The sequence below is a fragment of the Hylaeus anthracinus genome, unplaced genomic scaffold (assembly GCF_026225885.1).
Source record: "Hylaeus anthracinus isolate JK02 unplaced genomic scaffold, UHH_iyHylAnth1.0_haploid 0, whole genome shotgun sequence".
In the NCBI taxonomy this organism is placed as follows: Eukaryota; Metazoa; Arthropoda; class Insecta; order Hymenoptera; family Colletidae; genus Hylaeus; species Hylaeus anthracinus.
In genome coordinates, this window is record NW_026533254.1 from 20,594,065 (window position 1) to 20,619,987 (window position 25,923).

A 25,923-nucleotide genomic window follows, 5' to 3' on the forward strand; every position below is an offset into this window, starting at 1 on the left:
CCATTTTTGAAAAAAATGAGATATCACGTAATTCATGTGTTGGAAATATGCCCAACATCAAGTAGTTACTACTTTATACACCTCCGGTGCATCATGCATATTTCGAAACACTGTCGCATGCAAATCATAAGTAAATACTATCGATATCCTGTAATTTTAACAATGTAATTAACGTTTAAGATTAAAAATACTACTTTTATTTTATGTCGCGTCAATCTTTGCAAACAAAATTGGATTAATATGAAATATATTTTAAGTGATATTTAATTTTTGCAAAGATGAAATTAAACGATTGTTACAATTGTCTGATTTTGAAAGTGGTGTAAGTCGTACAATTTATTTTTGTACAATGCAACACAATGCAACACAAACGCCAACGTACATACACGCACAGCAAATTAATTAGCTATAGCATTTAAGTAGAAGTCTATTAAGCATTAGAAATCTTCACGCTCCTGAGGTAGAATGCAACACGAACGCCAACATACATACGTTTATTTTTGTAGTAAAATGACATGTTGCTGTTTAGTAAATAATCCAACAGATCGTTTGATCTATTTATGCACTAGGTTTCTTGGTGTATTTTATATGCAAAGTTCCACCCCTATATTCCAAGGACATCGTTTCTAAGCCCCTACTACCGCCTTCCGCATAATTAGTATTTTAGAGCTACTATAGCCCCCTTATTCTGTATCCAATGTTCGGTGAAAGGGATATTTGTCGAAAGGATTAAGACTGGGATCCTCAGACTAGTGAGAGTGACTTCCACCTCTCCCATAAACGTTTCAGAGACCGTGAACCGTGGGAGCCCTTTGCTCGAAGATATCAGTTGACGGGCAATGACTGGGAGGCAAGGCACGTCGGTGTCGGTCGCGTGTCTCTTCCTCGAGGTCCATTAGTCGAAAATCTGCTGCGGTTCCAGAAAACCGTCCAATCTCGATGGCTGTTCGATGTCATCGCGGGGCTAACGTCGAAACGATAGGGGAGGGTAAAGAAAAGGAAGGAAAAGGGGGTGGCTCAGATCGACGAAAGGAAGACGAAAAGGGACGACACAGATGAGAACTGGCCTTCCAATAAGCAGTCGGAAACTTGGACCGTTTCCAAACCGGAAGTAATATCCGGCTTCTACGAAAACTGCCAGCGTCTTCGACAAACCGTAGACCGTCTCTGGTAACAGTTTCGCGACGACTAACGAGAACCATTGTCTAGAGATGCCGATAATTATGTTAGTTTACTGCGTGCCGTGACAGTTTCGGACACCCTGTAACGAGGGTTCTCCTTCGCTAACCGTTAAGTCATTCGGTCCGAAAGTGACAGGGAATCGATTAAGAATTTATCGGTACGGATGCTTGCGTAAAATAAGGACTGATGTGTATGGCAATCTCAGAGCAAATACTGTTTATTACGTTTTATCTGGTACGATATTAATATTCCAATTAGATTCTGATTTAGAGAATTGGGTTCTTAAGTATCCTGTATCCTGTATTTATTTAAGTGTTTCAAATATACAGCCATAGTTATTACACCGAAGCTTTCTTCTTACTTATTTACTAGTCACAACTTTTGCATAGCTTTCAGTCTTCTTATGTAGTTTTAAATAGAAATATAACAGGTACTTATTATCTATGCTTATTATTTAATATTGTATATTGACTAATCTTATAAAATATATATATAAAGATTAACATTTTTCTTAAAGCTAATAACTTCATTATGAAATACATGAGATATATAAAGTACATGAATTGTATCGAAAATAGTATTTTTTTATCCCCCTGAAGGAATATGATAAAACATTTTTTTCAAGTATGAATCATGTAACAATTTTTATACATACTGAGAATGAGAATGAAAACATTTTTCTTGAAGCTAATAACTTCATTGTGAAATATGTGAAGTATATGAATTGTATCGAAAATAGTATTTTTTTATCCTCCTGAAGGAATATGATAAAACATTCTTTTCAAGTATGAATCATGTAACAATTTTTATACAAACTGAGAATGAGAATGAAGATATCAAATTAAAAAGAATTAATATGTTAAGAATTAATATTGTCACCATTTGACAGAAGTCGATTGAGAAACATTATAAACAGTTTTTGACCACAACAAAAATCTTTATATATGACAAACAATAAATAACAACGACGTATGTACAGAAATATGGTTATAACTAAACTGCTATTGTTTATGCAAATTTATATTCTTCCATAGAAGATGACTAGAAAGAAAAAAGTATTCCCTATCTTATAAACAATATGAAATGTACTTTATGGTTCATATTTTAAATATTTTCACATTTGCTCGTATCATCATAAATTTTCCCATATTTCCACTTCTCATAAATGCATAAACATCTGGAGTCAAATTATAACAATCCAAAAGACAACTATTTTTAGAAAAAGAAAATAATTTAGATAAAATTAATATTGTAATACTATCATTCATCGCTGGAAGAATATTAACATTAAACAATTATAAGTTTTGGATTTGCTTTAAATACTTGGCACATTCCCGCTAGAAACATTTTCGATTAAATAGATTCATTTGAAATGAAATTCTTCACGATCTCAATTAATTATCGCCGAGTGCGTAACAGGACTGAATTGAACGCGGTTCCGTTAATTTATCCAGTATCAAATTATATTTACTCGATTTAGGAGTGAGAATAGCGCCGACAGCTGTTTGACAAGAGTTTGTAATTGAATCGTTCCAGATTGAATAAAACGTCGATTAAATAATTCACTCACATGTATCAAAATGCTACCGCGTGAACAAAATAAACAAGCAGGGAAATCTCGGGTACGCGCAAGAAAATTTATACTCATGTTTGGACTCTAGTTTCCAGTCATCTGTAAAGTTCAGAATTCAGAATTCAGAATAATCATTTAAAATTAACAAAGTAAAACTGAACTAAACAGAAATTACTCAAACAAAAATTAAATATATGTGCCAAATCAGATTGGTAATAGAATATAAATGACAAAATTATCTCGTCTTTAGTTATCTATTAATTAATTAATTAATTATTTTGAGGTCTGTCACAATCAATTGGCTTCCATTGAAACTCTAGCTTCCAAGCTTCCATTACATATGTATCAGATGTTACGGTGAATGATATGCCTGATTTCTCTTATTTTAACGCGAATAAAAATTGCTCGGCCGAGACCGAAGCTTCCCTCTTCATTAACGTTGCGTCTAGCAATAATGCAGGAAAGATCAATATTGGCGCGGAACTATCGTCTCATCGAAAAAAGGCTTATCGTGTTAAAGCAAGGAACTTCAAAAGTATCGGCGGAACTAATATTTCAGTGTTAGACACTTTCTATCCGGGTTAATTAAGCTTCCGGTTAATTAAGTGAAATTACTCGTTACCAATGAGGCTTAGGGCTAATAAAGGTCGATACTTTTTTATTTAAAATTCGATACTCCACCATATTTTTGTATAAAAAATATACCATTCCATCTAAAAAACTGAAGGTCACCTTCATTTCTCCGAAAATAGTGCAAATACGAAAGATCTATATACCTGGTTACATTGCACACAAAAAATAGTATAAATTTGTCCTCTTTCATTTTTGTGTGATATGTACCATTTACGAGAAAAACGCTGGCTAGTAATAGCCTGAACACCCTGTATATGTAAATAAAAAGAGCGCATGTTATTTGAGTTGAAATTTGCTAATTGTATGAAATATATACGTAAATATCTTGAAAGAGTAAAAGTTCGGTTTTGGCATTTATTCTCTAACAATTCTCTAATATTCCCTAAATATTCTCTAATAATTCTCTAAAAATTAATCCCTAAACAAGACTCTATTTTGCAGCAGTTTGATTGCCTAGTTCCTTCGATCCAAAGTGATATAGTTGAAATTTTTGCATCTTACGAGGCAACGTCGTTATTTGGCCGCGTCGGCCCTGGTTGCAGCACGCGGGGCGGCTTATAGCCGAAAGGGGGATGATAGATTGTGTTTACCCCTAATGAGTAAACATCCTCGTGGCGCTATCGTCGGTGGTAAATGCCTGTGAGAATGCCTCGTGCCGCTAACAAGCACTCTCGTTTGCATCCAATTTCTACGCGCCCGCAAAACCTCTTCAGCCGCGTTAACCATTGACAGTGAATTCACACGCCTCTCGCGGGGCAACATTTTTTAACCTCGAGAACGCCTAAAATCTCATCGCGAGAGTTTCGTCGTTGTTCGAGTATGGCAGCTCGTTACTTTCTCTCAGAAATTAATATTTATATTTGTTTGAAGCTCTGAAACTCGACTGGAGCAACGAAAAATAGATGTTAAATAAAAATAACGTATTAGATAGAAACATAATCTGCATCCTCTGTATATGAAATACACACATGAAATATACATACATGAGACTTATCTTATAATGGTTCTTTTTGGAATCGACCAAATAAATGAATAAATTCTTGTTTCTCTATAAACACATATTTAATTTATTATTTTACACTATTTAATTACAATATTTACACTGCTCTTACCTATAAACAAAAAACGACAAATTAAAATTTGTTCTTTAATCTGTGAATTCCTTTTTCCAAATTTGTTATTTATTTTCAATAACATGCATCACCAATTCGTTGAAACTCTACTGTGTACAATAATCGCTCTCTTACCTTCAAATTAAAGAAATGTATTTTCTTGACAAGATATGTCTCGATGAAAACGTCTGAAATTTCTCTGTTTAAACCTGTTCATTCACCATAACCATCATTTGTACAATATCACTCCAGAAAATTAGAAATTAATTACTGTAGTAATCAAAGTGTTAGTGCAAGATGGTGAAAAATTAAACAAAATATGTATTTCGATTTAAAAAAATTAATAAACCATCGATTGCACGAATTGTCAATAGTTGTCTTGTTGAAATAAATGGAAAATATTAATGACAATTCCAGTATCAAACTTAGGTGCATACACTCTAGTTAGACATAAGTTAGACATAAGGAAATAAATTTTCAGCTATACTTTCGAGAACTGTGCTGTTCAATTTGACAGAAGATTAATGAATGATCATTCGTGAAATATCTTGGAAGCTCAACCTTCGATGGGGATGCCCCTCTTCCGACATTTTAATCGGATATAGCTAAACTTTTAACGAGTTTCCGCGTCTTTTGGTAAATGGAGGTTTATTGCGTCGTTAATAATACGTCTCGTGTCATTTTCGCAATTACTATTCAAAGGTTTTATATATCGTTCCTATAGCTTGCGAGTTTTTGTTCCTTTGAAAGAGGAAATCTTGAGAAAGACAGAGATTGATCGTAAACTAAATTTATAGGCTTTTCCAAATGACTTTGAAGCTTTTTATTAAGACATCGATATTCACATTTAATTAAAACAAATACGTTCAAAGCCATTTATGTTTTATTATGTGCTTGTACGTTGGCGATTGCTATTAAAGCCTTCGATTTTGTACAGGAATTTTTATAATCTTTTTTTACTAAGTAAATGAAATGCTAAACTAATAAAAAAAATCGTTGTTGTTTATTTTTAATTCTTTTTTTTTTTTTTTTTACTGAAAACGCTTTTGGAAAATCTATTATTAATTCAACACCTGAAATCAATAGTTCTAGTTAATCTATCAAAATTTAAGGTGCTGTTGAGTTTACCTGTTAAAGGCTTCGCGGTTCGAGCTAAACTGCGAAACAAATCGCGCTGTAATTACAATTTTAACAATAACTAATTAAACTACCTGTGCCCGCGCGCGGAACTACAATATACACGTACTCGCGACAAAGCATCGCTAAACTCGCGTTCCCGTACTCGCGTCGTCCGAAAAACGAGAAAAATATGGAAAACAGTGAAATAGCAATGGACATTTTTTACATCCCATTTCCCTGGTATAATAAGCTTCGTACGCAACCGGTAGTCGGTAGTTTTCTTTATGCATTGAAGTGTCATAATTAAAACAGTCCCCTACGCATCCGTTTATTTTTTCCGGCCCTCGGTCGCGGACGCTCTGGCATAAAGTACTACAAACGAATTCATAACGAAACAATTAAACCACGCGTGACAGCGCACAACAATCGCGCTGATGAATCTAGTAAATTTTAACGAAAGTTTACTCTGGACCGCAGACGCGTTCCTGGTGTTGGTCGCTTGAATCGTGTATGCAAAAATGATCGCGGTACAGTGGACGGGAGCTTCCCAGGGTTTGATTGTTTTTTAAAAATTTCCCCACCGTCGAGCTTTCGAATTCGCGAGCTATCTGCTCTGAGTGAATTTGCACAACGCGCGGCCGCGTGTACCATATATTTTTCTCGCCGCGTTCAATTTTAGAAACATTTGCGGTGATTTATTAAACAGAGCGCAATAAAAAGGAAGCATTTACGGGGTCGTGTACTGGCGTTTGTTTTTCGGATACCTTCGTTCCGTTCGCTGAGTCACGCCTGTTGGAATCGATGAACTCGCGTCGATTACAATGAATCGTCAATGACGACCGGATAGTGGAAATTCATCGGTCGTTTTTTTTTTTTTTTTTTTTGTTCGTGTCGAAAACGCCTCAGAGGTGCAATTTCTCGTGGTTACAGTGGTTGACAAGTGAATGATCGAATTGCCAATTTATTGGGCAATTTTTGAGACCAGGTTTTAGCGCTGATTCATTTTTGCTGGCGATGATGCAGCATGTAACCGAAAATTTCAAGTACTAATTAAACTTTTAATAGAGTTTAATGTTTCGAGACTAAGGCCAAATTAAATTAGAGAAATTGGAGTCGCGAACTCTCAATGCCTGCAGTAGAATCTATTAATACGTATTTATTTAAATTGTTATGTTATCTACCTAGACTAAGTGGCATTGAATTGACGTGATTTATTATTTACATCGATTTAAAAATGTATCAAGGGGACTAGAAATACGGAGACATTGTATTTGTTTTAAAAGTAAAACATACTTAAAGATTCAATAATATTGAGTCCTCATCAAGAATAATTCGATAGCTACTTATTTAAAAAAATATGTCAAAATATATCATTGAAATATAGTATTAAAAATATATCAAGGAAATATATCGAATTGAAAACGTACTTTTATCGACATAAAACCTATTATTATTGTGATAAACTAACATTTAAGGAAGACATAATTGGGAATTAATTATTTATCAGCCGCGATCACTCCCTAAGAGAACTTTCATCCGCAGTCGGTGGTGGAACTAACTCGAGCTCAAAGTACATTGATCTTGTTTATTTAATTGCTAATACGTGTAAAGGAACCTGGCAATCGTGCATCGAGCTGGTTTCACATCGCCTAATAGCTCGCATTGAACGGTGACTAATAACGATGACTAATTTTGAACTACGCTTTGGCTTTGACTCTCGAACATGGAAGCCACGTGAGGACGCGATACCTATCAGGGAGTAATCAGTCCTCAGAATCGCTAGGTAACGTATGGATGGTACCAGTAGTTGTAACATTGTTCATATTACTTGATAGAAGTATTACTGTTATATTTACTAAACGCCAGTAGTTATTCTAAATAAATAAGATGGCCTAGACACTGACAGTAGATCAATCAAAACAAATTTTTAATAAAAAAACAATAAGGTCTTAGGAAAAAATCAGGATAGGCGTTGATGTGGACTTTCGAATCTTATTTTTACTGAGTATGTTTGAATATAAATCAATGTGCGATAATTGTAACTCCGCCTTAACGATAGAATATATTTTAACGAAATTCCAATAATGAGATGAACAAAGAAGAAAATTAAATCAACCAGGGACTACTCACGAAAACTTCACGACTCCAAACCTTGCAAAATAACTCTAACGTTTCTAAAAGAAATAGGACTAATCAACCTCATACAGGACAACGATTAAAACTATAAGTTAAACACGATATGTTACATTTCAATCCCCATGTAAATCCAAATATACCTACAAATGTGGTCGCTGATACCCTAAGGGGGTATGCGACTTTAAATATCGTAATTAAATAAAAATGAACGTTACAAGTAGTGACATAAAATAATTATTAATATGTAGCTTACATCGCCACGGTATAAGGGTCACATTTTTTAGGGAAAAGTTTACTGAATTTTTAAGAGTAAATAGCAGAAACATAAACACTGCATAGTTTCTAAATATATAAAATTAACATTTTGTGGAACGATTATAGGCGTTCCCCGCATACGGTGTCCCGATCGATGGGGCGCCTATAAACTCCCACGGCATCGAAAGGGTTGAACCAGCTGCTAATCTACGAGATCCCTTCAACCACTTTGCAGTGCTCTTTGGCAAGCGATTTAGAATGCACCCGGAACTTTTTAACGCGTCCACCAATCTTCCAATCCTTGCCACCTTGCGCGAGAATCCCATTCCAAGCACTCTCTACATCGTGCAATTTTAAAGGTCTGGAACTCTGGTCTACTTGTTAACGGCATTTCTTTTATAACTACCATATTAGGTGTCTGAAATACCAAGAACAAAACTGTATTGATAGAACCTTTTAGTAATTTATGTTGGAGTCGTCAGTGTTTATCCTTGACGAATAAGGATGCACTACTGATACACTTTTTTACTTTTCTTTTTTAAGTCTATTCTAAAATTCAATTTCGAATCTTGCGCATAAGAATTTTGTAATAATCAGTAAACTGTTAATATAGGCAACAGTTACGAAATAAACATACCCATAATAGTGGAATCCATGCCAGAGAAAATGAGCTATTAAGAATGAATATTACTACAGACTAAGTGAAAAAAAAAAGAAGTAAATTGTACTATCGTGAACTGCGAACTGAAACTGAACGTGATATGCTACAATTAGGTAGCCATATAACTATAAATAAGTGCGGTCCCTTAGCAATCACAAACAATTTCAAGCTATTGACGTCTAGGTAACAAAATAAAATGCTAGATTGTGCTTTAGCAAATTCATAATTTTTCGATTTTTGTCCATCAATCGGCGCACTGTGAAGGCCCTCAACATTGAATTTCAGTCACAACACATGAAAAACTGTCGTTAGCCACGACGCTGATGCAATATCAAAATAACTCTCGTTCTATCCACTGGAAAGTGTATATACTCCACGCGTTCGCGTGCAAAAACTCCCATAAGTTACACACCGTGCACACATTCTAGCGCCTTTGTATGCGATGCGAGGAACACTTCATCACGGATATCCTCGTTAGAGTCAAAGTCCGCGCCTCTTGGCCATTACGGATCTTTACGACGCCTCGCGGGGCTTAGAAGGGAATTTCGACAATGGACTAATTGAAACGGTTATCCTCGCTCTTTTGACCAGTGCCGGACATATTTCAGACCAAAAACTAGAGAGAATAACCTTGTAACGTGTTCACCGTCAGCTGCGACACTCGTAGCCGTCCATTTGTCGCTGAACGCCATCCGCGAGTAAATAATGGATAATGGATGTTTCAGGGAAGAATAAAAATCAGTATACTTTAGGGGATCGAATATTTATTCGTGATTGTGGTGGCTGACGGGAGAATAAGTAAGACTTGTATAGGTATGCCGTGAACTTTTAATTGAGACGCGTCCGTGACTCTGTGGCTTCTCTTACAAGACTGACTTACGGACTAATCCTTTGTTTGTTTCTTTCTTCGTTTTCACACATCGCTTGCACTGTGTTTAAATAAATGCATTCACCCTAAACAACATTCGACCCAATCATATCAATCTCAACGCTTGTCGCACAACATGCACCTCGGTTCACTCTTCCAGACGTAACATTTCAGACTAAACAAATTATTATAAATATAAGACGGAAATGTGGCGTCGGCTCGTCGCCGATTCCGTCACGGTGTTAAAAATTGAATATAACGGGGAACCTTGTAGCAGGCGCTTGTGTGAACAGTTAATATAGTTGTTTCGAGATAGTTTCGATCTAAAATTGAAAATCGCTCTTTTGGAAATTATTAACGAGTAACTGAAGGGCGCGTAAATGAAAAACACTTCAGTTATGTTCGTTTTATTCGGTACACATACGATTTCAGACGTCCTTAAGAGCGAACCGTGGAAGGAAATAACAAAGGAGTCTGTTGTTTCAGATTTTAACGAATTATATTTCAGTAACTGCATGGTAAATAATTCCTATTTTCTTTTTCTAAATGGTTTATAATTTTGATCTTTATAACATATAAAATTTTCAGCAAATTCCTAAATTACATTTTGATGTGAAGTGACAAAATTCGATTGAAAGCTGTACATACCATAAGGGTCTGTGTTAAAATTACAAAATTTTAATATCGTTTTTCATTAAACAAGGGGGGTCAATTTAAATCAAAGTAGGCTCATACGATTCATATTTAACCAAAACATAATCAAATGAAGTTTCGTTAAAATTCTCCATTAAATAAATTCACGAAGCAACTACCTTAATTGTTTTGAGTAGTTTCGGTTGTGAATATAACAGAATTTATTCAATTCTTTTATATTTTACATCAAATTTATTCATATTTCTAAATTATTGTGACATTAATAATAAGAATGAATTTTATCATTACTTTTCTATACAAAGAACTAAGAGTTTATTATATTTTTTGTTAGGCCTTATACGTAGAAAGTCTCTAATATTAATACTCATTTCTGTTAAAAAATTTGTATCACTTGTCGTATTTATAATGAATCTATACTCTTTTGCAAATATTTAAGTATTAAACTGACACTTCTGCATGAACTGAGTTTACGAGTGTATAAAAATTCATTGCAAATATTTGTTCGTAATACAGCAGTTGGAAGTACGAGTTAAACTAACGCGTCTCATTCTAAGAATATGTTTCCGCGATTCTTCTACTATTTCTTTTCGTATTTAACAAAGCATAAATGAAAAGTTCGCGTTTCTATCTTTACCCGTATCATCGGATATGAAAGTTTAATTTGGAGTGCAACTGACTCGTGGCATCAAATATAAAAGCCATCGGAAAAAAGCCACCGCAGAGACCGTGCTAAAATAATATTCGAGGTGTTGAAATTTAAATTGGCCTTTCTCGAGACTTACTATATCATTTCAATTCAAAATCCAAGCTTGGAAATGTGAATGTATAATAAATACATCTGGTATAATTAATCACATCACCAGTCGCTGGGTTTATTATTTGTGGATGTAAGTATAGCTTCACTATTGACCGGTGTGCAGTAATAGTGAATGATTAATCAGCAAAATGGAGATATTCATATTTATATTTGGACCTCAATATTTTATTGTCCGCGCATCGGAGTAAGTAATTTTTTGAAATGTATAGGGAAACTTTTCAAATATTTATTTTAGGTTTGTGAAATCGAAGAAGTATTTATATGAAGTTAATTGACATATTAACGTGAATGATTGTTTTTTATCAAAATAGCTTGCGGAAATATCTCGTTTTCTTTATTTCTTACAATACTAATATTTAATCTAGATTGAAATGAGGTCCCTTGGAGAAGTCTTGGGGCCGCGAGATTTTAATGTAAAATATTTAATATCCTCTTTTATTTAAATCATTGCAAAAAATGTAGTTTTGATGAAAAATAGGATATATAATTTTTGTAACTATAATAAGTACAATTTTACAACTTTTTCTGCAATTTTTACTATCGTAATTTTGTATGTTTTTAAACAAATTCTAAAATGCTAATGTGTTGAGACTCAAATTAATCGATCATTTTCGTATGTTCCAACCGAACGTTAATTGCCTCTCCGACATACAATGATGAAAGCGATCAGCATCGTTACGTACAACTGTCACTGCAGCTGGTTAATTTCACGAGCGTGTTCGCGCGATCATCCGAAGTGGAAAAACCCTCAAGCCATTGGAAACTGCCGGAGATCGTTTCTGCTCGATTGGCGTTCAACAGCGCCGATATCCTCTTTACCGACGACAAAAGAGCCACCCAGTGTCGGTCGACTGAAAATCAGCAACGATTATCGAACGAGAAAGAAAAGGAATCGTTTTCTCGAGGCTCTCGCTCGCCGCTGCCGGCGGTCTTCCACTTTTTAATCTTCTCTCGTTTCCGTGGGCACCCCTTCCGCGCGTTTTCCAAGCAAGCTTGATCAGAAATGGGGAAGACTCTCATCCTAATAGATTATTCGAATAACGAATAAAAACCGAACGCATATCACGTTGATCGATACTTTTCGAGACTTTATTGATAACATTGAATATAATATACTGATTCGTTAAGATACATATGGTTGCCTTCGAAGTACAGTAAAGTCTTTATAAATGCACAAGTTCAGTCTCGAGTTTGTGCATTTATGGAGACTTTACTGTATATTGCGTATCAAAAGTATACCAACACTTGGATTTTTGGAGGTTTCTAGGAAATTGTTATCTAGATATAAATTTTTAGTAACGAATAGAACAAGAATTTGTATATCAACTACATAGAAGCGAGGAGAATTTTTATTCAAGTAAAAATTTCGAATAACGAATAAAAATGGAAGCATACATCTAGTATACAGAAATGAGGAAAATTCTTGTGTAGATACAAATTTCTAACAATAAATAAAAGAGTTCGTATATCTAATATACAGAAGTGTGGAAAATTGTAATTCATGTAAAAATTTCGAATAACGAATAAAAAGAAAATTATACATTTAGTATAAAGTGATTTAGAGAATTTAAAAATAAGTACATATATTTCATGCATATGTTTCACATCTATTATTTAAGAAATTATGATTGACATTTTAATTCTACTATGAAATAAACGTCACGAAGAAATAGTAATATGTTGGTTTTATTTGTTATAGATTTGTCAAGTAGCATTTAGCCCATCTCTGCACTCCATCAAATGCATCGTGACGTTCGGTCTGACGCCAGATTTTCACGCGAAATCCTTGCAATTTTTACGCTTACGCTTTGACTAGCAAAACAATTCAATTGGTTAAAAAAAAGTGTAATCTAGGAATTCTATTGACAACTGGAGTTGGGAGCTTCATTTTTGCAAAAAACAATTCTCCAGGTAGAAATTTGTGCATCTGCAGTTGTTGAAATATATTAAATAAATATAAAGAGGTTTCCTTTGATGAAAAATATAATCGCGAACACTGTATAAATACTTAGGTACTATTATTTTCTCTTTACTTGTCCGATCTTTGGAGTTTAAATCAATTTTCAATAATATTTTTAAATTACATTTTCTTGACCTTTAGCATATACAGGGTCTATCCATTAAGTTTTGTGATCATTATTTAGATATTTTTGGGAGTACAATTAAGAAATGGGTGAGTTGATCGCGTTTTATACAAATTTAGAGTTGGTTGTGACAAGGTTCAATAACATTAAAAAATTCTTGTACAATATAATATTATACTGGTGACTACTTGGTACTTGATATTGAAAGCAATTCACACGCTACAGATTCCAGTGGAAGGAGTTCCAAATTTACGTGTATGAGAACGTTAATATTCAAATTACTTTCAAAGTTGATTGAATATATTTAAGGAGAAAATAATACATAAAGTATTTATTGACATCAAACCTACATATTTTATTACATGAGTGCTATAGATGTACAATTAAATAGAACATTTTTAAAAATATGTAAACAAATAATATACGTATGATATAAGACTTATCTTATCATGGTTCTTTTTTCTTGGAATTGATCAAACAAATGAACAAAATTCTCGTCGCTCTATAAAAAAAAGTAATGACAATCAAAGTTTGTTCTTTAATCCATTCACTTCCTTCTTCCCAATCTGATAGTAATTTTCAATTACACGTGTTACCAACTGGTTCAAACTCTACTATATCCGACAATCGCGCGGTACAATTCGAATTAAAGAATTTTTTTTTTTTTTTGACTACATATGTCTCGATGAGAACGTTTGAAATTTTTCTGTTTTAGTGAATTCACCATAATCATTATTTATACAATGTCACTCCAGAAAATTAAAACTCGATTACTATAGCAGTCAAAGTGTTGCTGAATAATTCACGCGTGACTTGTGGTCGCGCGTTTCCTTTTCGTCTGACTATGGCTGGGCGCATCTACTGCACGCAAGTTCTTTGTCGCTCGGGTACTATCACTTTAAGCCCGTGTAAGCTGCTTTTATATTTTCTGTTACCCACTCACCGCTCCGTTCCTACACACATAACCCAGCTGGCTTACAGTTGATTCCACGCAGTACGTACATATAGACCGCAAACTGATTTCCTGCAAAGGTAATCCTATTCGAAAAGTGGTTGACGCTTGGTGTACAGGTTTTAAGCATTCCTCGAGTCAACCATTTTCAGATGTTCTTTTTTTTTTATCAGGGATTCCCTTTAACGTGGCATCCGGCGTCGTTAAAGATTCACGGGCTTTACATAAATGCGACGTGACGCTGTGTTTATACAACGGCGTTTAAAATATTTTATGTGCTCTTACCTTTAGTGTTTCGTTCTTTTTAGAATTCTTTACAGTGGGAACGTGATTCACAATGCTTGTTATACATATGTAAGAAGTCGTATGTAACAAGTCTTATAACTAAAGTAATACTAAATTGAAGTGATTCAAAATAATTTATACGTAAAGTAATACTAAAAACCTGATATCTATCTATTAGTAATTACTAATAGAAATTTCTGTTAGAAATTTTAAACCTTATTTTTTTTTGCTAGACATTTAATATGGAGGTAGTATAGTAATGTGTATAAGAAACTATGTATATCATTCTATTTAATTATTGAGGTTATCAAATAATACACGAGATTAAGCAACGTTTCAATTGTGAAGAACTATTTATTAAACATATAAAGGTCATGTAAGAATACAAGAACGTGTGAGGAAGTACGCGGTGAATGAACGAAAGGTGACGAAAGACAGTGCAACATTAAAAAAACAGAGTCGACCTTTATCATTGTTCACGATTTGTTTACAATATTTACTCAACTACGACTTTGCAATACCTGTGAACAAAATAACGACAATTAGAGTGTATTTTTTAATTTTAATTCGTGTTTAATTCGTCAATTGGCTTTTCCTCATTTTTATTATCTTACTTTCAATAAATCATATAACACATACACATTTATTTCAATAACCTTCGCAACTCTCAACTGTTAATTCAACAATCATACTTTACCCGCAGATTCAAAAGGAAAATTCAAATTAAAGAAATGCATTTTTTCTTAGATATATAATATTGTTTTTGTGTAAGCAAGAATAAATTAGACAATAATTAATTGCAGGTACGGGCAATAACTTTAGCAAACAATTATAAATTAAACAAATACAAACTGTATATTTAACGATACCATAATTGACAGACAGTTCGTAACTAATAAAGAGCAATGTAACTAAAAATGTACAATATTTTCTAAGACACTCCAATGACTATTTTATTTAAATTGACAATCAGATGTAAAGTTTATGTACACAAGACAAAAATAAATTTGCACAATAATCGAAGGATCGAAGAATGTGTACACGAGGGATAAATAACGATTTAAGCAACGAATCAGCTCGCCGCAATATCTCGATACCTTTCAGCGAACAAGTACACAGATGCACGTAACGTCCCAGCCAAACTAGAAACTCTATTGTTTATAGATCTTATTATCTGCATTAGCTTTATTAGGCGATACGGTGGCCCCAGAATCGAACAACGGCGGAATCTTGGTCTGTAGAGACCTTAGAAATGTGTGTTACCTCCAGGCCGTTTATTCTGCCAACAGGGTGGTTTCTAATCTCATTACCGTATTTTGCCCCCTATCGTTCCGTGGATATCTCCTCGCCTTAATCCGTATCTTCCAATCGATGACAAGATTTAGTTATTAATACCACTGAATCGAATTCATGGGTGATCTTTATAGCTTTGACTTGGATAAATTTGTCTTTCGTCTCGTCAAAGTGTAATAATTCATTCCTGTTATTATTTCAGTTGGACAATTCTATTTCTCATCGCAGAATATTTCATTTTATAGTTTCCTGCTGAAAAACATTCTTTGATTAAAAATAAATAACTTCGAGTTTGCTTCATAAACATAAATAGGGCAATGTAATTAAAGATAGATCTAATTTTATTTGATACAATAAATTACGAAAAGATTTGAATATTTAGTATCGATAGACAGAATATTCATTTTGTAAGTTTAATTAAAGGGATTTAGTTTGTACGTAAGGTTTTTCAATTTTTTGATTCGGTGAAATGTAACAAATACGCAGATGGATTTTAATGATAACATTGATTATTTTTGCATTATTTGTCTTCCGATTCGTGGGATAATTTATTGTAACAATTTCTGAAGTTCAAAGAATGTTTTCTAATGTTTTTTTTATTTTCTTTGTTGCAGGTGCAAAGAACCTGGAAGATATATGAAAGAACTGCCTCCCACAGCGGTGATAATTTGCTTCCATAACGAGGCATGGTCAGTATTGTTAAGGACGGTTCATTCCGTACTGGACAGATCGCCGGAACATCTCATTCAGGAAATCATCTTGGTCGACGACTATTCAGATATGCGTAAGTGAAAGCAACTAGAGTTTTAAAAACATTTGATATAGAAGACTGTGGTCCGAGATGTCCAAAATTTAATTTGAACAAAATGTTAGATATACACAGGGTGTCCCAAAAGTCGGGGAGGAGCCGGAAATGGGTGGTAGCTGAGACGATTCCGAACAACAATTTCCTTTGCAAAAATGTCGGATAGGTCTTCGTTAAGGAGATATTAAGAGAAAACCTCGACCAATCAGAGCGCGCGTAGACCGTTCGAGCTGCCGCGGTAGCGGTAGCTTCCGCTAGGCGGTTGCGTCAATGTCCTTCGATGCACGTCGAGGTCACTTGCGTACAGGCGCGGCCGTCAACGCGTAGCTACGCTACCGCGGCCGCTCGAACGGTCTACGCGCGCTCTGATTGGTCGGGGTTTTTGCTTAATATCTCCTTAACGAAGCCCCATTCGACATTTTTGCAAAGGAAATCGTCGTTCAGAATCGTCTCAGCTACCCCCCATTTCCGGCTCCTCCCCGACTTTTGGGACACCCTGTATAAAGTATTTAATTTTCTCGCGACGTGTATTCTCTCAAGGTTCTGGGATAAGTGCCACGGGGTCGATCATGGTCCTTTTACCAGAAGGTATGTCACCTTCCCCACTCCGTGGCCAGATCCTCTTAGAACACCCTTATCTCTTTACATGTGCCCACGCAGCACTATGACATCGGGTCATCGGCCACGTGACACAACTCTGTTGGCTACCGCCAAAAGAGGTGTATCGAGATCTTTGTAGCTTTAACCATAACATCCGCGACTCTTAGAATTCGTCGCGCACCTAGCTCTATCGGTTACCACCGATCCTCAGCCGATGACAGACATTGGTCTCCGTCGTCGGCATCCCGAGACTCCTGAAAAGTAAAGTCGACGGTCCGAGGGTACGATGACCCTCGCACGTGTATCACCCTTACATTTGAACCGACACTAACAAACAACGCTAGACAAAACAACACTAGCGTGTAGTAATTTATTTATGACGTTTATTATTCCACTTTATTACAGAGCAGTGAAAATATGCAAATTAGAAAGTACTCGGTCCAATACCTAACACTTACGATCATCACACAGTTTTTCATAGCATAAAATACTATAATCCTATTAACCGTTCAATTATTTCCTCATAGCTCGAAAAAGTGGCGGAAACAAAGATCTTCGCAAAGAAGCGAGCAAGGGCTTAAGTAGAAACGGCGTGTCTTTGTTGCAGCGGTAGCTGTATACTCTAGCAAGCGTGTCCCTATTGAGCTCGGTGATTCGTTATCACGCCAGTGTTCCGTGGTTCCACGATAGATCGATTAATCGCGATCCATCTCTCGCGTGCGCGAGGGTCCGCGCGCGGCGTAACGATCGGGTCAACGTGAATGGACGGGAAAGCTCTTGCCGACATGTTCCGCGTGTATACTCGGGAAATTCCGACAGGTTGATACATGTTAGCGATGGCGAGACGTCCGCGGGTTCCGTTCGTTCGTTCGTTCGTTCATTCGTCCTCGAGAAAAATTTGCCTGCGTTTGACGCGAGCTTTTCAACGCGACGGGAAGTTTACCCTGCATCAATTATTTGTTCATATCGCACGCCTCTCGACGCGGGACTGTTATTTCCCGCGGATTGTGTGAACAACCCAGTTTCACGGAGTTAGTTCTTCCGATTGAGTACCATTTCGTGTACCGAGCGGAGAATTGAAGTCAAATTTCGATTCCGTTTGGATAAATTCGCGGCTGGATGTTTGAATGAAATTCCATCGGGGGTAGGATTGCGTAATATTCGTGCTCTTCATTTGTTTTTGTCGTGAACGGTATACTGCAAATATTATTATTTCATTTTGAAGAGGAGGAATAAAGAGATTGAAATGTCAACACTGTTTTATATTGAATTTTTAATCTATTGCTCAAATATTCAATATTGTTCAATGTCTTTTTCTGTGCTAAAATTTATGAGATAAATTGTCGCAATATAATTTCTTAAGGTCGGTACAATTTTACTGGTGGTGAATTATGTAACATTCGTATTTTTCATTTATTTATATCACAAACAGAATTTATCATACTTATTCACATTTAAATGCTCCACCTTGTATACCAGAGAGTCAGAGTGACCTAATTTTCATGTTTCACTCTGTATACATCAAGTATTTCTCGAGTCGTCGAAAGTGACGTGTTAAAGCAAAGTCTCGTTATCGTAGGAGGTGTCATGCTCGAGTTAATGTGTCGTAGGATTACAGGATAGATAAGCAATCAGGGGCCACCTGTAACAAAAGGGGCGAATGAAATAAAAAACGTAACGGAAAGGCTGGCGAGATTAACCCTTGACAGGAAAGGTTAGGGAGGCACTACGTGGTGGAAACGATATAGCGTGGAGGCCGCGAAATTTCCCTTAAAAGCTGGAGATAAGCTTCCGTACCAGTCGGAAGTGTGGCTCATAAACATAGTTACCAAGCAACATGGACAGAGCGTAGCGTATCCTATTACAAGCCAGTTGATTGTTTTATCATAGAACCGAGAAAGTAAGCATCCATCTTCACTCTGTGTTTGTTTTCCCTTTATCTGATATAGGTGGTTCAGATAGCGTTCGTAATATACACTGCCCTTCAAAAAAAAAAAAAAAAAATGGGACACTGTATTCAAAGCGTCATAACCCAGAGAGTTTTTAACCGATCTTCAGGAAACTTCGTGAGGTTTAGTTCTGAAGTGTCCTCTGGGCGTGTCCAAAGTTGCATTGACGAGGGTTGATGAGAAAGGGTTAATTCACCCCCCCCCCTCTAAAGGGGTAGTGCAGAAAAAACGGCACTCCAGAAGGGTCCAGGGGTGACGGAAGGGGGTGAAAAATTAAAAAAACCTTTGAGGCGACTCTGTTTGATGCCCCCTACAAAATGCACTCCTTGAAATCGCTCTCGGACAACCCCACCCCCCACCCACCCCCTAAAATCCACAATTTTTGGACGACAGTCTCGATTTCGGACTCAATGTATTCATGTCTTTTCCCCTCGTGAATAGCATTAAAATACGAAAATGATTTTCCTTGTTAATTATTCTCGAAGTAATTAATTTTGTGTACCATGTTATCCATGAATAACATATTATTGATCATTGTGTAACGTTCATTACATTCGAGCTGCAAGGGAAAAATATTTTTCCTTCACGTTCATTTTCATTGTGAAATTTCTGCCTTTTATCATATTAATTGAATATTTTTAATTTTAGCTTTTTAATATTTCAACGATATTATTTCGTAGCAAAACAATCACAAAATGTAACCAAGAACACAGTACCTATTAGCCCCCGTACTGACGAGAGCATTTTCGAACGCTTTTGTGACTGCTACAGACCCATCAAAGGGATGTGCGTGCGAACGTCCCATACATGATTACGTTTTTATAATTGTATTCGTAACACTCGGAAAAGTATTTGTCTTTAAAATAACCGTCACGATATGTAGGAAAGTACACATAGGTCTCTTTTAAAAAAGCAACAGATTGCACGAAAAGTGAATCAAATATTCACGATACGTGCACAAAAAAATTCTTGAATGTGAAAATTTTGTTATATTCTCTCGTTTGATGTACAAACTCGCCCCTTAGAAAACATCATTTAAAAATCGCGTTTTTACTTTGGCCGAGAGTAACAGGAGTCAGTATAACTTCTCATTATACTTCCACTTAACGGGGATTGTTCCTTGCCGTAATGAAAACAGAGAATAATGAACTCTTTTTTTTTTTTTTGTATGCGTTGCTTGAATGTTCTCCGCCTTTCATAACTTGGGAAAAGATCCACGGTTTGTATTTAATTTCTTGTAGCGTTACAACGGGAGCTTTCCATCGCGATTGTGGAACAAGGAAAGCGGCTATTGTTATAGCAACAACTCGTAGACAACGCCATAAATAATACTTAATCCGACGTTGAGATTCTAATGGATGCTAACATGGAAGAACACTGGTAAATCTAACAGCTCATTTATCGTTACGAAAGCCTCCAACTTGTTATGCTCGAGCGATGAATTACAACAACGTTAAACGAGGATTATTTCTTTGAATAGTGTCGTTAAATGTAAGTGACAATGGCCTTGTAAACCACTTTAATTCCGAGTATCAGGAAGTAGATCAATATCCATGTATGAAAATTCTGAAATATGTATGATAAAAAAGTAAAATAAATAAATATAAATATGTAAAAAATATAGTGCTAACTAGACTGCGAATCTTTATGCAAAATAAAATCTTTGCAAACGTGCCTACAAAAATTTAACCCAAGTAGAAATTTATTTTAGTTTGCTAATGTTATAATATTAATTTTACTTTCAATATTTTTTTATATTATTGTATACTGTGTGCACTTCGTAATTTCTTGTACATTTAAATTTTCTGTAAATGCATGAAAATCCGGAGTATAGTGATAACTAGACCAGATGCTTATGCAAATTTACATTTTCACATGTACTGAAAAAAAATTGAGACCTGAATTAAATTACTATTGATATTTCATATATTTTTAATCTGAGTTCCTTCTTGGAAAAAAAAATTGGAAATGACGTGTTCACCGAGATCGGTGCAGAAAACCGTTCAACTCAAATTTTAATAACCTTAATAATTTTTTGTTCCTCCGACAGAAAGTTAAACCAAGTTTGGTAATTTTGAGTGTAGGTAATTTTAAATTTTGCACCGCCTCCGAAAAGGTTGCATTGTATTTAATATGCTGTATTTAATAATTCAATGAAATTCATCAAGAGTTGGTGAGTAATAATGCAGTAAATATAAATTATTTCATACTTTTCTATACTATTACTATCATATCTAGAGCTGGTGAGTATTCATGTGAATTAACTTCAAATTATTCCATACTTTTTCGTGCAATTTTAATGTTTCTCGAAGTCGGTTACATTTTTTTCCAAAAATTACTTTATTTCATTTGCAAACATTTTCATTCGTGTTTCAATATTTCTGCTGTAAATTCAGAAACATCCACAGTCTAGTGATAATATTATGGATAATAAATTATGAAATACAAATTTTAGTCTTTGTTTTCTATCGTGATGGGTTGTTTCTATCCAGTTTAATTAATATCGTGTTTATCATTAATAATTCATAATTGAATTTTCAGGTCGGTAATAATAACAAGTAAACAGAATTTGAAGGGAAAACGCGCATGTACTTCATTTTAATCAACGTTTCGTCTTCGTGTACGCCCTCGAGGTGATCTGTACCCCGAGAATGTAGTTGTATTATGTATTACATTCTTTAACATGATACTGAGAAACAATGGAATTTGAAAACAATATTGGAGGGAATAATTTGAAATTACATTTCTTCCGGCATAATTCGAGAATTTATTATACATTACATTGAACAAGATTACATAATTGGTTAAAAAAAAGGAATTTATTAAAAATTTGTTTGAATTTAATGTAAAATAAACGACATTACTTTCCAGTCTACCTAATACAATTATTTCCTTCTTTTACCTTCTGTATGTTATTCTTTATACAGGTTGGGCCATAATTTGTAGTACACTCGAGAAGGGTGTAATTCTACATTCTTCCCATCCGTCGTTTTTCAAAAACTCGATTTTTAAGTTTGTTAAACTACATAAGCTATTGAATACGATTTGGTTATCCTATATTCCATCAACGTGTCTTTGTCTGAGTTAGTGTTTATAAACGTTGGAAGTTAACACATTAACTGCGGACGAAAATAAGTAGCCGTTCGCTGGGAGCTGCAATCATGATATTTTTTTAATAAAAAATTTCTTACAAATGTTCTAATAAGATTATTTTGAAAAACATACATTTGTGGTAACTTATTTTATATATACTACGATTGCCGAACAAAAAAAATGAAAGCTGAAAAATATAAAAAAACAACCACGTATTTTCATCCACAGCGAAAGTGTTAAATGATAACTAACATAAATAATGGAAGTATTTGCTATTTTTATCGTTTCAGCGCACCTCCAGCGCCAGCTCGAGGACTACATGATGAACTACCCGAAGGTTCAGATCATCAGGGCGCAAAAACGCGAGGGACTTATTAGAGCACGTTTGTTGGGAGCGGCAGCAGCGAAGGCACCAGTCCTCACATATTTGGACAGCCACTGCGAATGTACCGAGGGTTGGTTGGAACCACTTCTGGATCGGATCGCTCGCGATCCGACGACAGTCGTCTGTCCTGTAATCGACGTCATCGACGACACCACGCTGGAATATCACTGGAGGGATTCCGGCGGCGTGAACGTGGGCGGGTTCGATTGGAATCTACAGGTAAGCGAAATTCCTTCGTCGTTATTTCGCTAGGTTCTGTCTGCTATTAGAAAATAATTCCTGATACAGGGAGCGGTTCCATACTAAGCTATGACAGGAATTCGTGCGGTTGCTGTTCGAATCGAGTTATACGCATTTCGCTATGGCTCTCGTTGACGCGAAGGACATTTTCGTGGGAAATTAATTTTGGGAAGGCGGTTGAAATCATTTTGACAAAGATTCGATTTAAAGGAACTTCTAATTGTATAAGTAGACCTTGGGAAATGTTTATTTTAAAATGGAAATGGGGAAGTAACTGTTTAGGATGATATTTGAATTTTTATTTCGTGCAACGATGTTTGGAAATAATTGAAGCGTGGTCAGAGAAATATATCGTGTAATTTTCGTGGAAAATTATTTTTGGGAAGGCGGTTGAAATCATTTTGACAAAGATTCGATTTAAGGGAATTTTTAATTATATAAGTAGACATAGGGAAATGTTTATTTTAAAATGGAAATGTGAAGTAACTGTCGAGGACGACATTTGAATTTTTATTTCGTGCAACGGTGTCTGGAAATAACTGAAGTGTGGAGAGAGGAGTATATTGTGTAAAGAAGGAATTTTAAAATACGGGGTGTCCAAAAAGTCGGGGAGGAGCCGGAAATGGGTGGTAGCTGAGACGATTCCGAACAACAATCTCCTTTGCAAAAATGTCGGATGGGGCTTCGTTAAGGAGATATTAAGCAAAAACCTCGACCAATCAGAGCGCGCGTAGACCGTTCGAGCGGCCGCGGTAGCGAAGCTACGCGTTGACGGCCGCACCTGTACGCGACAAGTGACCTCGACGTGCATCGAAGGACATTGACGTTGCCGCCTAGCGCGTAGCCTTCGCTACCGCGGCCGCTCGAACGGTCTACGCGCGCTCTGATTGGTCGGGGTTTTCTCTCAATATCTCCTTAACGAAGCCCCATCCGACATTTTTGCAAAGGAAATTGTTGTTCAGAATCGTCTCAGCTACCCTCCATTTCCGGCTCCTCCCCGACTTTTGGGACACCCTGTAGAGATTCTTGCATATGCATTTTTTGGATTAAACGAAACATATATACGTAAAGTGGATTTTTCCAAAGGTATTAGCACATACTTGCTTGTTTAGCGTCCAAATGATTGTAAATAGAGAACCTGGAAGTAACTACAGAAAGCAAATGTACATTTTCTGAATCCTTTCACCTACAATATTAGAATTCATCGAATTGGATAAATATAAATCGAGCGTGTACTTTAAGCAAATATGTACATTCGAAATTAATGTCCCCAGAGAAATGTTCAGAGTTTCCCGTTCTCTCTGCGACATTTTCAAGGTTTTTCTTGGTTTTTGTATCAGTTCAACTGGCATGCGGTTCCGGACAGGGAGAAAAAGAGGCACAAGAATCCCGCGGAGCCCGTGTGGTCACCAACCATGGCTGGTGGTCTCTTCTCGATAGATCGGGCATTCTTCGAGCGCCTCGGCACGTACGACAGTGGTTTCGACATTTGGGGTGGCGAAAATCTCGAGCTTTCGTTCAAGACCTGGATGTGCGGAGGTGAGTTAGTTCCATTGGCTGGGAAACCTGGTACTGAGAAATTGACAGAAACGAGCGAAATAGAATTTCTCCTTGAAAATCCTCCTCGTTGAAAAACGGAATCCTTTAAAAGGCAACAGTAGAACACCGTTCATTCTTCCTTCAATTTATTCGAGCTTCCGTTACATATTCCTTGGTAATTTCGCAAATTATACAAACCAGTAATTGCTGTTTCAAAACAAAATGACTATATCTATTCTAGATATTTCCGAGAATATGTAGAATATCATGGATTATAAAATATGAAGTTAATAAACAGTTTTGGGACACCCTGTATGTCCTATAATTAGTGTAAGAGCCGGAAATGGGAGATAGCTGAGACGATTCTGAACAACAATTTCCTTTGCAAAAATGTCGGATGGGTCTTTGTTTTTAAATTATGAACGAAAAACCATCGACCAATCACAGCATCCGAGCAGCGTGCTTTCAGTTGATAGGCAGCCAATCGCAGTTCGAACCTATGCTCTCGCGGCTATGCGCGCGCTAATCGGGCGCTGTGATTGGTCGATGGCTTTTCGTTAATAATTCCGACATTTTTGCAAAGGAAATTGTTGTTCAGAATCGTCTCAGCTACTCCCCATTTCCGGCTTTCACACTAATTATGAGTTATTACTATATACTTATAAAAAACCATCAAAATCTTTCATAAGGTATATCCTGAAGAGTAAAACAAAATGATCAAAACGTTGATCGTATATAAATAAAAATACATTCAACAAGGCTTCACTAAATGTCAAGAAATGCAGCACGATCGAGTAGAATATAAACTTTCAAATCATATGCGGACGATTCTCAACAATAGAAACGAGTTTCTCAAACTAGTAGATATATTAACGAAATATGAAATAATGAATAAATTGTAATTGAATCGTAGATATTAACGTAGTCACTAATAACCGTGTAGTCGATGTGACCGTAAACAAAGTAACTAAAGACAAAAAAAAGCCTTCACTAATAAGAAAGAAACACTTCCCATTCGTCAATAAATTAAATTTTCCTTTTCGCTCGAAATATTACGCGACTTGTTTTTGCTGATTTGAAAAGTTTGAGATACTTTTGGCCCAATCCATGTAGTTGCGTCATTCTTACTTACCCTCTGTGACCTGGTCATGTCAACACGTTAGATCCGTCGAGGGTGGGGATCTCGCTTAGAGCTCGAACCAGTTCTAGGTATATAGCTGGTTTCCGCGAAATAGATCTCTCCCCTACCTCCTGCCCGCCCAATCAGCCTTTTCCACGTTGCTGTGTATATACGAGTGAAATTCGACTGGTGGGTTTAGGTACTCTGGAGATCGTGCCGTGCTCGCACGTGGGCCACATCTTCCGGAAACGTTCGCCGTACAAGTGGCGTAGCGGCGTGAACGTGCTCAAGAGGAACAGCATAAGGCTGAGCGAAGTGTGGTTGGACGAGTATGCCAAGTACTACTACCAGAGGATAGGTCACGACAAGGTGAGCGCTCCTACTCAACCGGTTGAGGAACCTTTTTCGCGAAACCCTTCGACTTTTCTTCTCTCTCGGTTCGTCGCCCCTATCTTGCTTCTCCTAGTTTACCGGTGGATCAAGTTGAAAATTTCGAGTTGAAATAACGCACGATCTGTGTCGGGAACGTTGATTGCCAGTAAGTGATGACCAGACTGCGAATATTTTT

The 25,923-nt window shown here is 36.1% G+C and overlaps 1 protein-coding gene and 1 long non-coding RNA gene across 10 annotated transcripts in view; one reads left to right on the forward strand and one right to left on the reverse strand.

Moving 5' to 3' along the window:
* LOC128886370 (putative polypeptide N-acetylgalactosaminyltransferase 9) overlaps positions 1–25,923 on the forward strand; it is a 407,410-nt gene that overhangs the window by 346,886 nt on the left and 34,601 nt on the right. For all 9 annotated transcript variants that reach the window (XM_054141206.1, XM_054141196.1, XM_054141246.1 and 6 more), the window contains 4 exons: positions 16,239–16,408; positions 22,362–22,675; positions 24,037–24,235; positions 25,555–25,724. In XM_054141206.1, coding sequence (XP_053997181.1) covers positions 16,239–16,408; positions 22,362–22,675; positions 24,037–24,235; positions 25,555–25,724 — 853 coding nt within the window. The remainder of the gene's footprint in view (positions 1–16,238; positions 16,409–22,361; positions 22,676–24,036; positions 24,236–25,554; positions 25,725–25,923) is intronic.
* LOC128886824 (uncharacterized) overlaps positions 14,673–25,923 on the reverse strand; it is a 34,634-nt gene continuing 23,383 nt past the window's right edge. Inside the window, exons 2-3 of the long non-coding RNA XR_008459916.1 lie at positions 15,429–15,873; positions 14,673–14,852 (exon numbers count right to left, since the gene is read on the reverse strand). This is a non-coding gene — a long non-coding RNA (uncharacterized LOC128886824). The remainder of the gene's footprint in view (positions 14,853–15,428; positions 15,874–25,923) is intronic.